This window comes from Bombus bifarius, unplaced genomic scaffold (assembly GCF_011952205.1).
Source record: "Bombus bifarius isolate JDL3187 unplaced genomic scaffold, Bbif_JDL3187 scf7180000007986, whole genome shotgun sequence".
NCBI lineage: Eukaryota > Metazoa > Arthropoda > Insecta > Hymenoptera > Apidae > Bombus > Bombus bifarius.
The window spans coordinates 825,979-839,469 of NW_022884368.1; the positions used below are offsets into that span (position 1 = coordinate 825,979).

At 46.9% G+C, this 13,491-nt stretch overlaps 2 protein-coding genes across 2 annotated transcripts in view; one reads left to right on the top strand and one right to left on the bottom strand.

Annotated features, from left to right (window-relative positions):
* LOC117205103 (nephrin-like) overlaps positions 1 to 13,491 on the top strand; it is a 252,859-nt gene that overhangs the window by 40,652 nt on the left and 198,716 nt on the right. The window lies entirely within an intron of this gene.
* Positions 10,214 to 12,861, bottom strand: LOC117205106 (glucose dehydrogenase [FAD, quinone]-like). Its single transcript, XM_033443199.1, has 9 exons — positions 12,844 to 12,861; positions 12,511 to 12,727; positions 12,275 to 12,403; positions 12,001 to 12,197; positions 11,822 to 11,916; positions 11,466 to 11,730; positions 10,918 to 11,383; positions 10,465 to 10,835; positions 10,214 to 10,372 (listed from the first exon to the last, which is right to left on the bottom strand). The coding sequence occupies exons 1-9, from the start codon at positions 12,844 to 12,846 to the stop codon at positions 10,283 to 10,285; spliced, it is 1,833 nt and encodes a 610-aa protein (XP_033299090.1). The 5' UTR covers positions 12,847 to 12,861; the 3' UTR covers positions 10,214 to 10,282.

Here is a 13,491-nt window from a genome sequence, read left to right on the forward strand (position 1 = left end):
GAATGGCTCGTTTGGGGCAAGAAAAGGGGCGGGAGGGGTTTAGGGGATGGAGGTTACGCCGAGCGGAAGGAAAGTAAAGTTACCGAGGGGCGTACGCCTTTCGTTATATATGGAACGGCGAGAAAAGTGGGTCGTTCGCAGCAGCGCTTATCGTTCGTAGTTAGTGGCTTGGAAATGATGCCGGTTTTTTCACCGATCCCTTCTTTGGCCAGCATCGTCGTCGTTTCGTTGGTCCAATTATGTTCAACAACAGTTTCGTAGGCCGATAGGTCTTGCGACAGAATACGGCGTGTAGTCGTCGAACGCCGTTGAAACGCCGATACCTCGACTGCGCTAGGAAATTGATTAACGCTGGCTAACCCAGCGACTCGTTAGCGGTGATCATCGTTATTACGAAAGTTTGCGCGAAAAATAACTCGCAACCCAATAACAATAGCCAACAAATATTGGAGCTCGTTACATAATTTTAGAGCAGCCGTTTACGTTTGGTAATTAGCGCCTGAGTATGTATTCTAGATCAGTTATCGAACATTCCTCGTGGTGGCCGCAATTTTACGATACTTTGTTGCACGCTTGCGGTATCGTATCAAAATGTTCAGCGTGTCGTTAATAATTTCGAAGTTAACATCGAGGTTGCGGAGTTCGATCCTTAACAGCGTCCTTCGACATCGAGATGGAAATCGAAACGAGTCGCAGGGAGAATGAGTGTCGGTGAAATTGTGGAATCCTCCAATAATCATCGTGATATTCGTGTTTTCATGGCGTGGATTGTTGGTCGCGGAACGCGACTGGTGACACCGATCGCGCAGGACAAATGTACAAATATTGTTGCGCTTCGTAAAACGCAAAAACAACGACGCTCGTCAAGCAGGGAATTTATGTATCGCGCGGTTCCGTTGCGGTGACCAACCGTTGCGCCTGCCATTAGTTTCCCGTTACCATCCTTTTTCGCCTTGTTTCCGTCGTACCCGTTTCCGGTTTCGCGTAGATGCACATGTGCGTCATCTTCCTTTTCTCTATTCTCCCTTCTGCCATCCTCTATCGCTCCTGGAACCTTTACATTCTCCCTCTTCGATCTCTCTCTCTCTCTCTCTCTCCAGCGCTGTTCGCTTTTTGGTCGATCTATGGACAATATGGACATACCCGAGGGGACAAGAAGTTCCCAATTCGCGTGTTCGTACCTGCGCGTCACAGATTGCAATTGCATTAAGCTGCAATTTTGTTCTGCAAAAAATGCGCTGTTCAGCTTGAGCAAATACGTGACACACACGGCGCCGGCCTGTGTCTATTAATTTCGCATTGAAACTGTGTCGCGGTACGGTCGAAATCATTCTCTTCGACGTGCCGCTTATTTTTCTGCCTCTCGATTTTCCTTTCGTTCTCTTTTTCATTTTCCTTTTCGCCTTTTTTTCCCCTCCCTCCGTTAGGACACGGCGATGGTGAAAAATATAGCAAAAATAGGGGTGAGCGGTCAAAAGATATTCGTGATTCTCGTTGATCGTTCTCGTATGGAAAAAAAGTCGATCGACCCGTTTTCAGCATTCAATTCTTTTGTAGTCGACTCTTTTTGCGGGACAGCGTTTCCGTCCTGAAAAAAAATTCATCCACGAGTCAGGAGATCCTAGCGAGGAAGCATAAATAAATGAATAGTCTAGCGGGTCTTTGGCGAACCTTCGGTGAATGGTACACCAAGGAGTATTTTAACAAAGAAGGTTTTTCAAAAACACGAGAGGCCTTTGAGGTTCGCCTTGCGTAAAGAGCTTTTCACCAATTTCCTCTGTCACGTTTCTCCGCGACAACTCTTTGATAAGCCGATTTCAATGCAGTTAATAACCGAACGCGTTAGCTAATTTGCTCGGAATTTTTCGCCTCTCTGCCACATAAAATCTCGTGAATAGGAGACGTCGTCTCTGGTATCTGTGCGATTTTATATTTGAACGGTGCTCCAACGATACGGGATCAGTTTCGGTATTGCGTGTAAGTTATCGTAACGAGGATATTCGAGGATTTCGAAACGGTTCGAGCCGAGTCTTTCGAAAAGAAAGAAATTTTACCGATTTCATGCCTGTGGACCCTTTGCCACTCGTCGGTCAAGGACTCTGAGACAAGGATAGAGTGACAGGACGCTTTATTTATTTTACCAACCTTCGAACCCCTCGTAATACGGAAACTATAAAGGGCTCTACCGAATCCCGATCGCAAATTGGGGCAAACGGTCCTCGTCGTTGAACAAATCGGTGCCATTAAGGTGTCGCGTTCTATGCCTCTATTTCTCCTTTCGCCGCTCGAACATTACCCCAGATTGCCCTAGATAATATTTTTCGTTGCTCTCGTAGTTTGAGCCAAAATGTCAAACGCGTCGGTGCGTCGCTTTATTTCGGACGTCGTTTGTATCTCGCAAGAAGCAGGGGAAATGTGTTGGCATTGTGAGCGATCTATCTTCAATGATTGCGCTGGAATAAAGGATGCGATGTTTCTCTTCTTAAGTGGCCATTCGTGGCGAATACTCTGCACAAACGATAGGTACCTTTAAGCGGACCATCATTCTGGATGTATTTCGCAAACAATAAGGACAATCGTTTCTTGTTAAGAGGACTGTAACCGAGTGAATTAAACGCAAGCTCAGCCGCTTGTGTTTCGTGTTTTCTAATTCGAAGATGAGGAGGATTATTGGTGCATGAATTCGTATGCGTCGTTTTTACGCGCTTTTTTATTATCCACCTAGAGCTGACTTTGTACCATTAACCGGTTTTACGTTACTCTTATGCACTTTATGCCGTGAGTAGCGCGGCTAAACCTCGCGAATAACCATAAATTCACATCGATTTTTCGAAATACGAGTATTATCCACGACAAGTATTCGCGCGAAAGAAAATTGCGATTCTTTGGACGAACGCGCTGGCAAAAGCTCGGCAGTGACAAGCACGCGATTAATCATCGTCGAACGTTAGCAATCGAATGTCGAATCGTAACGCGAGAAGTAAGTGGGTCTTTGAGAACGACAGCGTCCGACACTCGGCGTCCACTCGAACGTGGTCGAGATAGACCGTCATCGATAGCTTTTGTTCTAATGAAAAAAGTGAATCAATATTGACGTCCAGACGCGACAGTTAACCGCGTTACGCGTAACAGCTGACTCGATTGCCGAGCCTTTTCCCTGTACCTGGAACTGACAACGATCGATACTCTCGTTTCGAAACTGGCTGACTGGCTGCGACGCGACGCTTCGTTTTGGCATTGATGGTTTCCCTCGTGACGAAAAGAACGGAATCACTGTGCAGATTAAAATACGAGGGATAACCGTTTTCTCCGCTGGAATCTCGTCGGACAGCCGAGCATTCCGTCAATGTTTCAAATTAATGACGGTCGACGTAGGACACGTGTCTGCGTATCGACAGCGGCAACGTTATCGAATCCTTTTTGTAACGAAAAACAAATTTTCGTCGTTTTGATCATCTCGATGCTATGGTGGATGCGCTAATCTGTAGAATCGCGACGTTCTCAATCTCCGCGTTCTCCGAAATTCATCGAAGGGCGAGCGAAGCAAAAGAGATACGGTCGGTCGGTCGCTCGACGAACGAGCTTCGATCCGACTGTACTGGGAGAACAATACGACGAATGTTCGTGTTCGGTGACAGATGGTTCGATCGGTGAAATCGGTAATAGCAGTTGCTTAGTGGCGGTGGTCGTACGGATGACGCGCTATTGTCGCAGAAGCAACTGTAGACAATCGAGGGTAAAAGGGGCGGATGAGCTAGTGACTGAACTTGCTATCTCGCGTCAGTAGGATGTTGGTAGCAGCGACGGGCACCAGGTAAGCGTGCTGACTACACCGGTGGCAAGGGTGGATTTAACAAGCGATGTTATCTACTCGGATGAATGCCGACCGCCCCTTGCCCTCTTCGACCGGTCCTCGACTCTGCTCGATAGTATCTTCTTGGGCTACTTGCATCATCCTCGTCGTCGAGAACCTCGGCAACGAATGCGAAAACTCGCCTTTCTCCAGCTTCTCCCTTTAAAGAGTCTTTTTTCACGCGCGTCGTTGCTTCGCCAGCTGCGAGAGAAAACCGTCTCGAGACTCCGCCAAGACAGTCAAAACTCCTCGCTCTCGAGAGTATCCGGTTGAGAATGCCATGGAAACGTTCGAATGCTGTATTCCTTGGCGAAAACGAGCCGATCATCGCTCCGTAGACCAAAATCGAGAAGAAGGTAGAGAAGCGGACGACTGACGGAATATCGACCGCGAACAAAATCATAGCAAAAGAGCGGGAACGAAGGTGGTGCCGGGGCAGCAATTTCGTCATACGATAAAATTTTGGAAGGAATTTCTCAAACCGACTTACACGAAGGTTGAAATCGAGGTCGTAAAGAGGGATGAAATGGAGTCAAGTATTTCACGGGTCGACCGTTTGTTTCTAGAACAAAGAGAGCCCTGAAAAGCCCTGGCCAGCGTCATTCCGAGACAACGTAGGAAACACCGGGCTCCCGATGAATAACGACATTACTCGTCCCTGTTACTTTTATCATTTTTCTCTTCTACGCCGCCGCGATACCCTTCCATTTCTTTTTTCCTTCCTAAATATGTGTATACGCGTGTATACTACGCAAATTTCTCACGCGTCTCTCGCGTGGGGGTGAAGAACGCTAACCAAGCCCATTAATCTCGCTGCCACCCTGAAGTTTCTCGTTTCGGGGTGCATCCACGTGCCCGGACACTCGGCTACGGGAGACTCGGGACGGTAATTAAAGCGTGAATAAATAAAGCTGCAGGCGTAAATCCAGCGGCGTAAAAAACTCCAGACCGCTGAATGAAGACGAAGAAAAAGAGGAACCTCCTCTCGACTATGAAGGAGAATCGAAATGTCTGGAAAGAAAGCTACGAAGATACGCGTCACAGGGGTTTGCTTCGCGGCATCTTGATCGTCGATCTCGTCTAGCGGTTCGTTCTCTTCCACTTTCTGTCGGATTCATTTAATCGCGATTCACCTTTACCTTTTGAAACGACGTGACGCAATGCCTGGCGGATTATCGAATGGTCCCGTTCTATTAGACGGAAACGTAAAAGGTCACGGACCGCGGCGTGCCACCGAGAACGAATAAAAGGCAAAAGGCGAAAGACTGTGAGTTTATACGATACGGACACGGCGGCGTCAAAAGAGAATCGGAACGGCGGAAAAGTTTCGCTTCCGCGCGACCCACAGAGCCGCGATTTGTTTCGCTTTTATCACGAGAAAGCTGAAAACGATCCGACGCGGTGTATAAACGGCGTCGACAGCGTCGCTCGCTTATAAAACGGCCGTCTATGTGTACGTTTTAAAAAGAAGAGAGAAAGGAACAGTGGACGGTAAGATATTGGCCGATTCACTTACTCTCATGAATATGTATTCGCGTAGCAGTCTGTAGACTTCCGCCCAGCAATCATTATTCTTAATAACCGCCATTACGGGCGGCGTGCCGCGAGGATTTTTCAACGCTTGGATGCGGCGTGACAGCGTAAAACGACGATAATAAAATTATGCGCCGGATAGGATCACGCCGGACGCGTTGAAACTCGATCCTCGCGGGAAGGATACCACGGGGGAAGCAACGAAATCGGGAAAAAACCGAGATCCCTTTATCCTATTTCTTCGTCGCAACGGCGATCTTCGTGGATACCTTTGGACGCGTATCGATTTCTGCGGCTGGCATAAACACGCCGTAAGGACTCACACCGCGAAAACGATCGAGATCGGTAAATGACGCGCGTTTGACCAGATTCGTCCTCTCAGCCCTGTAGTTTCTTCAGGCTACTCACGTACATTTTGCTCGCGTTGTTTCCCCGACCATCAGCGTCGCGGCGCAATATTTACGGGCTTGCTTATATCCCACGGCTTACACGCGTTTGCATTATTGACGCGGTTGGTAAGAACCTGTTCCCTCGAGGCCAGCTATCGTCGGTAATGGTTGCTCTCTGCAGTTGGCTGGCCCAAACAATTTCAAGATAGTAACGTTGTATTTGTACGCATTTACTCGCGAACGGCAGTGTAAGAAAATCAAGAAGAACCTTCGCACGTCCCGGCTACCGGCAACGAGGTTAATTACCTATCGCGTTTCCACCGCTTCGCCTGGGAATACTAAAACGAGCCAGCTGCATTCAACCCTATTTTTTCAGAGGCTTTTGTGCTCTTCCTATCGCGGTTTTTAATAATCCGCTCGTATTACTTTCCGCCCTTAATTCCGCTCCCCAGTGTACTTTCAGTTCTTGATTCTTTACTGTGCCACGTTTTTTTCACGAGAAATGAAATTGAGTTTCGTTCCGTCCAAGTTATTACCCGAATCGTGTCACGAATGGGAAACGGCGTGTGCGTGAAACGATCGCGCCAACCTTCTCTCTACCTCTAGACGAGGTTTAAACGCTTTAAGACAGCATCCGACGCGATGCGACGCGAATCAGTCATCCGAAACACCGATACCTTCGTATAATTACGTTACACACGAAACAAATCTTTCTCGTGGATAACCGACGAATGCCTTGGGAGCTCTCTCGCAGTAAGACGAGACGGGACGAGGCGAGACGACAAACGGTGTTTAAGTCTCACAGCCGAAACTCTTGTTCGAATTGCAAAGCGCATTTGCGCGTTACGCTGCTATTCTATGCAACCGCAATTACTCGAGATGACGTCGCGAATGGAGACAACTGCCGACGAGGTCTGGATCCGTCTGAGGAAACAAGAGTCGACCGCGGCGTGGAAGGGGCAAGGAGGAAGAAAGGAAAGGAACGGGCGCGTCCGTGTTGAACGCTGCTGCTGCTGCTGCTGCTGCTGCTATGCTTTTCTTTAACCGGGTTTCCACGATCCGTCCTCGTCCCGCGATTCTTCTTTTCCTTTCCCTTTTGTAACAGCGGTTGCTGTTCGTGAGGGAGTAACGAACCTCGGTCTTTAGACGGAGGCTTCGTCGTGCGCCATTGCGAGGCGGTGTTGCGATCGCGCGTTCACGGCGCGCCGCGTGTGCACCCTCGATCCACCAAAAAGCCCCGGTAAACAAACTTGGTGCACGCGTCGCAGCACGGCTACGCGACAAAGCGCATTATGCGGCTCGTTCGTCGCGCTCCCAGCGCTGCATCGACCAACCTTCGGGATTCGACAGATTACTAGCGCGCGTGATGTCACGCGGCTGGTCCGGCTTCGCCGTTCCATCTTGTTCAAACATCCAGCGATATTTTCTACCCTCTAAGCTCCTCCTTGGATTCCCTAGGGAACTCATGGACAGTTTCTGCTGGTTTCGTTTCATCGATCGACGATCTTACCGGATAATACACATAGTTATTATTTTCTCAATTACGCTTGGATTCCTGTAGATTTTCCAACTGACGAGACCGAGGGAAGAACGAGGGCGTTCGAAGTCGTCGAGTCTCCGGGGGCAAACCCACGCGCGCCATTCCACCATGAATTCATTCGCACCCTCATGAAATTCAAAGCAGTCGTTACACCGCTGCAACGCTGGCACAACGACAACGAACAAGACGACGACCATGAGAACGATGGGAACGATGGTAGGCGACGAGGCGCGACATCGCAGATCGTGTACGACACATTCGGCCACCCACACGCGTCTTTCAGATGTCCGATGTTTTATTTATAATTTGTTTATATCATCATCTGTTCAACTTTTCGCCGTTCGTGCCGGTCCTTTAATTTCTTGGAAAATAGATACAAGTTCTCTCTCTCTCTCTTTCTCGTTCAACTATTCGTAGTTTTCGCTGTGTCGATGAACGTCGAAAAGCAACTGCCCTTTTACGAATTACGTAGTCGCGTTACTCTCTTGACGATTACAAAGAACGTGTCTGGCTGGAATTTCGACTATAGCGACGGTACTTCGGAAGGGAAAGTGTTATCGTAAGTTTCAGCAGGGATGGCGTATCGCTAGGTGATTCGCTTTAATAATTCCATAGTTTACAGTTAATGGATCGCTCGGGGATTAAGTGGCGCTCGCTGTAACGCGCGTGTAGATAATTGAATGCACGCATCTAAATCCATAGCAAATTGGACGAAATCTCCATCAAACAGTTAACACTTAAGCCACCCTCGATTCTCGCGTTACGATTCGATTAAACCCCCTGTTAAATCGCGTGTATTCCTAAAACAGGACCGGCCGCATCGGTACATCGCTCGGTGAAATAATTTTGCGACGCGACCGGCAACGCATCGATAAAGGCGCTACACGTTGAAACGGATGCTACACACTTCGATAGATACAAGTTGATTCGCGTGAATGAAAACGATCGCGTGTAACGATCTAAACGTTTATTTTCATTTGTAAAGAGAAAGGATGAAATATAGTTTACGCACGATGCGACTTTTTCTATCGCTGCCACTCCGATACATTTGCAACGGCGTGATTATTTCGCGATTTGCCGTATGGGAAGCTTGAAAATCGCAGTAACGAACGTCTCGACACGTTTCTCGAACAAATTCGATGAACGATGAAATGCCGCGACTGATTTCATTTACTCGTACTAGGCTATGCACTGTACGCGTAATGGATAGACGGTACAATGAGTAGTATTTTCAGCGAACGCGTGCAACGATTCCGATCTTGGGGAATCGTTTCGCAATAAATAGCGATACAGCGATACCGCGTGGAACAGCCGTGGTGACATTGGAATTACCTTGGCAAATGCGACGCATAGGTTACGCGGTATTGCGGCAGCGTTAAATCGAACCCAACTGCCATTTTCAGAGTGAATGTAAAGGTATGTCGCTGGCTGTAAGGCCGCTACGATCCAAGGACTGCTTTGCCGGTTGCCCTGAATGCATACTTTAAACAAATTAACCTATTCGCGATCGGACTTTTCGTATTTTCGCTAAGGCTGTTTCAATCGTGGCGAACCCATCTCGGCGCAAAGCTTTGAGGCCGTTGTTATTCGTCCGTGTTCTCTAGTCTTTTCCAACAGAAGCAAAAGATTGTTGGACTGGTGTTTCTTCTTTTTTCTCGAATAACGTTAATTAGTTTCCATGAGCGCGACGAGTTCGGATTACGTGGAAGCTCGGAAGCATCGGTTTAACGACCGTCGACGGTCGGCCAACGTTTTTATCGTGCAAACGAGCCGGACGCTATAATCCACAAAGCCCGATTCCTCTGGTTCGCTCGAGGTAACGCGAATTTTTATCCAAACAATAAGAATTTCTTCGACGTTGCGCGGGGCAGGTACGTCGTCGAGCATTCGAAGCGATCGTTAACGCTTTGAAGCGGCCACACAAACGGTCGTTGACCAATCGACAGTACAGCAAAAAAATCTTTATTGTTTACCATTGTTGTGCAGGGAACGTTCGGATCTAACGTACACTCGAAGAAGACGTATCTGATCGCGGGAGGATTTGGACGCGGGTGAACGGCCACCGAGGTCGGATAAGGGTTAGCGAATACGTTCTTGCCAGCAAGGAACGTACAGGCGTATGCGGCCGCGACTCTAAGGAGGTCAAGTGCACTTCTCCATGCTTCTAGCTTCCATCGTTTTCTCGACTTGGGAGGCTACTTCGTTCCACCGATGTGACCTCCTCCGCCGTTCGTTTCTCCTTTCTCTTCTTCGTTTTTACTTTAATAATCCTGCCAGACAATATCGCGGCCCGACCTTTTCCACCGGCCATTCTTCAATCTCGAATGCATCCAACGGTATCGTTATTAATTTTAATTAAACTGCGTTATTGCCCTTTATTGTACTTCGGGAACAGTCAACGAAATTAGTTTCTCAGCTAGCGGATCGCGACCCTTTCTCGCGACGCCGCCAGACTCACCGTCATCTGCAGCGTTCCAAGTGCGGATGCGCGCGCGCGCGCACACGCCACTCCGGCGAAGGTAAATATTCGTTTTCGAACGAGGTGGATAGAAGTTTGAGATCCTCGCGAAATCACGAGGAGTTTAAAGTCTTGGAGTGTAGAGTGTTTGATGAGGAGTGTCGCGTCGTCTTCGTGCCCGTCCAATCTCCAACGGTTTTCCTTTATATCGACTGCACCGAATTAGTCAGCAGCACCGTTTACCGAATAACTTAAGTCACTTGGACTTAACAATCATTGTCCTCTTTTATAACCGTTCCACCCAACTTCGAAACTAACTCGATTCGATTCGAGTGAAATTTGTACGCGTGGAATTACGCGATGTCAACCGAACGAGCGTTCGTTCCTGTTGGATTTCGATTTTTGATTGGAAGGGATTAAGAGAAAAAAAAACGTATCGGAATAGAATTTATACTGTTATATTAATGGCCATTATAATTTCGTTTTTCTTTCCATAATTGACGTTTCCGTTATATTTTGATTCCCCAGTCTTGCTTGATAAAGTCTGCGGCTCTTTCTCCGACCATGTTGACCGAGGCAACAGGGTTACCAGAAACCACCTATGAAACGCGTTCGAAGAAAATAACAAAATGAAATATATAGATTTGATGAAGTGTCGAAGGTAATTTAACGAGAAATATGGAAAACGTACCGTAGGCATAACGGACGCATCGGCTACTCTCAGTCCTTTGATACCGTGTACCTTGAGTTGAGTATCTACGACGGTCATCGGATCCGAACGCGGGCCCATTCTGACGGTGCCGGTCTGATGATTCTCCGGTCTTGTGTTCCAACGTATAGCACATTCCCAAAAGTCATAGCTGTCTGGCTTAAAACCTGCGCACGCTGGTATTTTCACGGGTTGACGCTTCAAACCTAGCTTCCGCATGATCGGGGCCTTCGATAGTTTGATAATGTGTTGGATTCCTTGAACTATGACGCTGCGATCGTGTTTGGTCCCTAAATCGTTACTCCAGATAACAGGTGGATCGAGTGGATCGTTGCTGTTCAACGTAATGCGACCTACAGACAGAATTCGAGCGATGCGTATAAATCGAGTGACGAAAATGAAGTATTTTACGATATCGAGGCAAAGACAGCTCACCTCTGCTCGTTGGGTGTAGATTCACGGCCGTAAATTCGACAGCCATCTTGTTGTCTATCGCGGCCAAGTGTGGGCCTGTTTTAGGTTCGCAAATTGCTTGGTAGCCGGAAAAGAATATCTGGATATCTGGATCATCCTTGGTAGTGAAATTGGATGTCAATATTCCACTAACTTGAGCCAAGCCTGTGCTAGAGAGTGGTCCAGTTTGGTCTCTAATGTACTGTTCGATGTTACTTTCGTTGAACACTGGATAATAAGTTTCGCTCAAGGTGAATGTTAGACCATAGGATTGGTGGTTGTGAAGATTTTCACCAACGCCTGGTAGATCCATCACTACGGGAATCTTCTTGGATTTCAAATGTTCCTTAGGTCCAATTCCAGACAACATCAACAGCTGGGGTGAGTTTATCGCTCCCGCTGACAAAATCACTTCGCGTTTTGCCCTTATGATGCGCTTCTTTCCATTCTGCGAATAAGATCAACATCGAGGTTAAACGATGGAAAAGCCGTAAGAACGTGATGTTATAAGTTTGATACAATAACCGCACCAATAACACATCGACTCCTGTCACTTTCTTGCCAATGGTCCTAACTTTGGTAACGGTGGCGTTCACGGCTACGTGAAGATTCTTACGATCCGCGACGGGTGTAATAAACGATCTAACGCTGGTCTGTCTCACACCGTCTTCACTGATAGTTTGAGCTATAGTGAAGCCTGTCATTTTTTCTCCGGCGAAATCTTCGGAAACGCCGAAACCTGCTTCGTCCGCTGCTTTGAGGATATGCCAGGCGAAAGGAGGTTGATATGGGAACCTGTCGACATTCGGATATTAATTCGAAAAGTCCATCGAAAGAAATAATTTTCAAAATACGACAGAGATGAAGATATTTCGGATCAACGAACCGTTGCACGGTCATAGGACCTCCGGTGGCATGATGTTTCGCGCTAACTCTACCAATTTCCGTGTTATTCTCCGACTTGAGATAATACGGTAGCACCTGCAAGGGACATATTGCGAAAGTTGAACAAGATTTTCTGACGATCCACCTAATAGCGCTACAAATATCGATAAACGAACGTACGTCTTTCCAACCCCATCCTTCGGCTCCCAGTTTTACCCACTTCTCGTAATCCTTAGGATGACCTCTATGATACGCCATACCATGGTGAAGCGTCGTTCCTCCGAGATTCTTACCCCGAGGCCAAGCGCATCTTCCATTCGTACTGAGACAGGCGTTCGATTCGTTCGTCGTTTTGTATTTCCAGTCCAACTCGCCGCCTATACGTATCACGTGTTCATTCGATTAAACGCGTTTTTCGCATAAACCGTCGCTGCGATCGAACGAAATTAATTACCGAGATAAAGCATAAGATTGCTGGGTATTTCGGCTCCTGCCGGTTCATCGGGGCCTGCTTCGATCAGTAAAACTTTCCAATCTTTGACTTCGCTCAGTCTTCCAGCCACTGCAGCTCCACCAGCACCGGCTGTACGAAACGTGAAACGTACGAGTAGTTTTTCGCGTAAAAGCCAGATAATAATTGTTTGATAAATGCTCGATAGACGATTGATTTCAAAGCTTTTCACAACTTACAGCCGACAACGATAAAATCGTAACTAAGGTCTGGCTCCTTGACTGGCCTCACGCGCTTGCACGGCTCACCAACTTCCGGATTTCCCACTAACAGTATGTTGAAAATCGTCAGTAACATTGCTCCGTTGTTTGCAGAGCAAACATCCGAAAGCTGAGGACCCCCTAGGTAGGGATCGGCACATGGCGGACTTGAATACGAGATATCGAACAAGCTCGACTGCAATTGTGAGCAATATGGTTATAACAGGAGGCGTAGCATAATGGTGATCCGATAAACACGTTAAAATGATCCGCTTGTACGCGGTAATTTGTAAAATAAGAATAGGAACGTACCATATTGTCAAAGAGGATTGTAGCCAATTACAGTTGCAAAACTACGCTCAGTAGGCTTCGTTCTGCTCAACTGACTACTGTGTGTTTCGTTACATCCTCTTTTATACTTGCAGCTTTATAACACCGATACGTAAGGAAATGATAAATGAATAATTTCGAGTATACAGGTAAAATAACAGAATAATACTTTTAAATTGGCCATTATCTGAAATTCTGACAGTTATCGACATATAGCTTGTCGATAAATAATCTGTCGACAAACTCGCACAAGGACTATTTATTTTTATTTAACGAGAGTAGGAAATGTGAAGCCTTGTTCAAATTCTGTTAGACTAAACATTTCTCAAACAACGAAGTGTCTATTCCGCTTAACATTAAACTCTTTTAGAACGTTTTAGAATACTTAATTTAGTACAAGTCAAGTAATTATGCCTTATTGAGACACAGCTTATCTGTCACTAATGCTTTCACGATATATCGGAGGTCAACATGCATGTATTCATGCATTAATATCTTTAAATTATCTTTTCCGGTCGAAGATTAGAAATTGCCTGAAATTTTGTATACCATTACATTTAATGCTTACACACAATGCCGGACATTTTCCGGGACGAGCATCCAGCAATGGACATTCGATTACTGTTTACG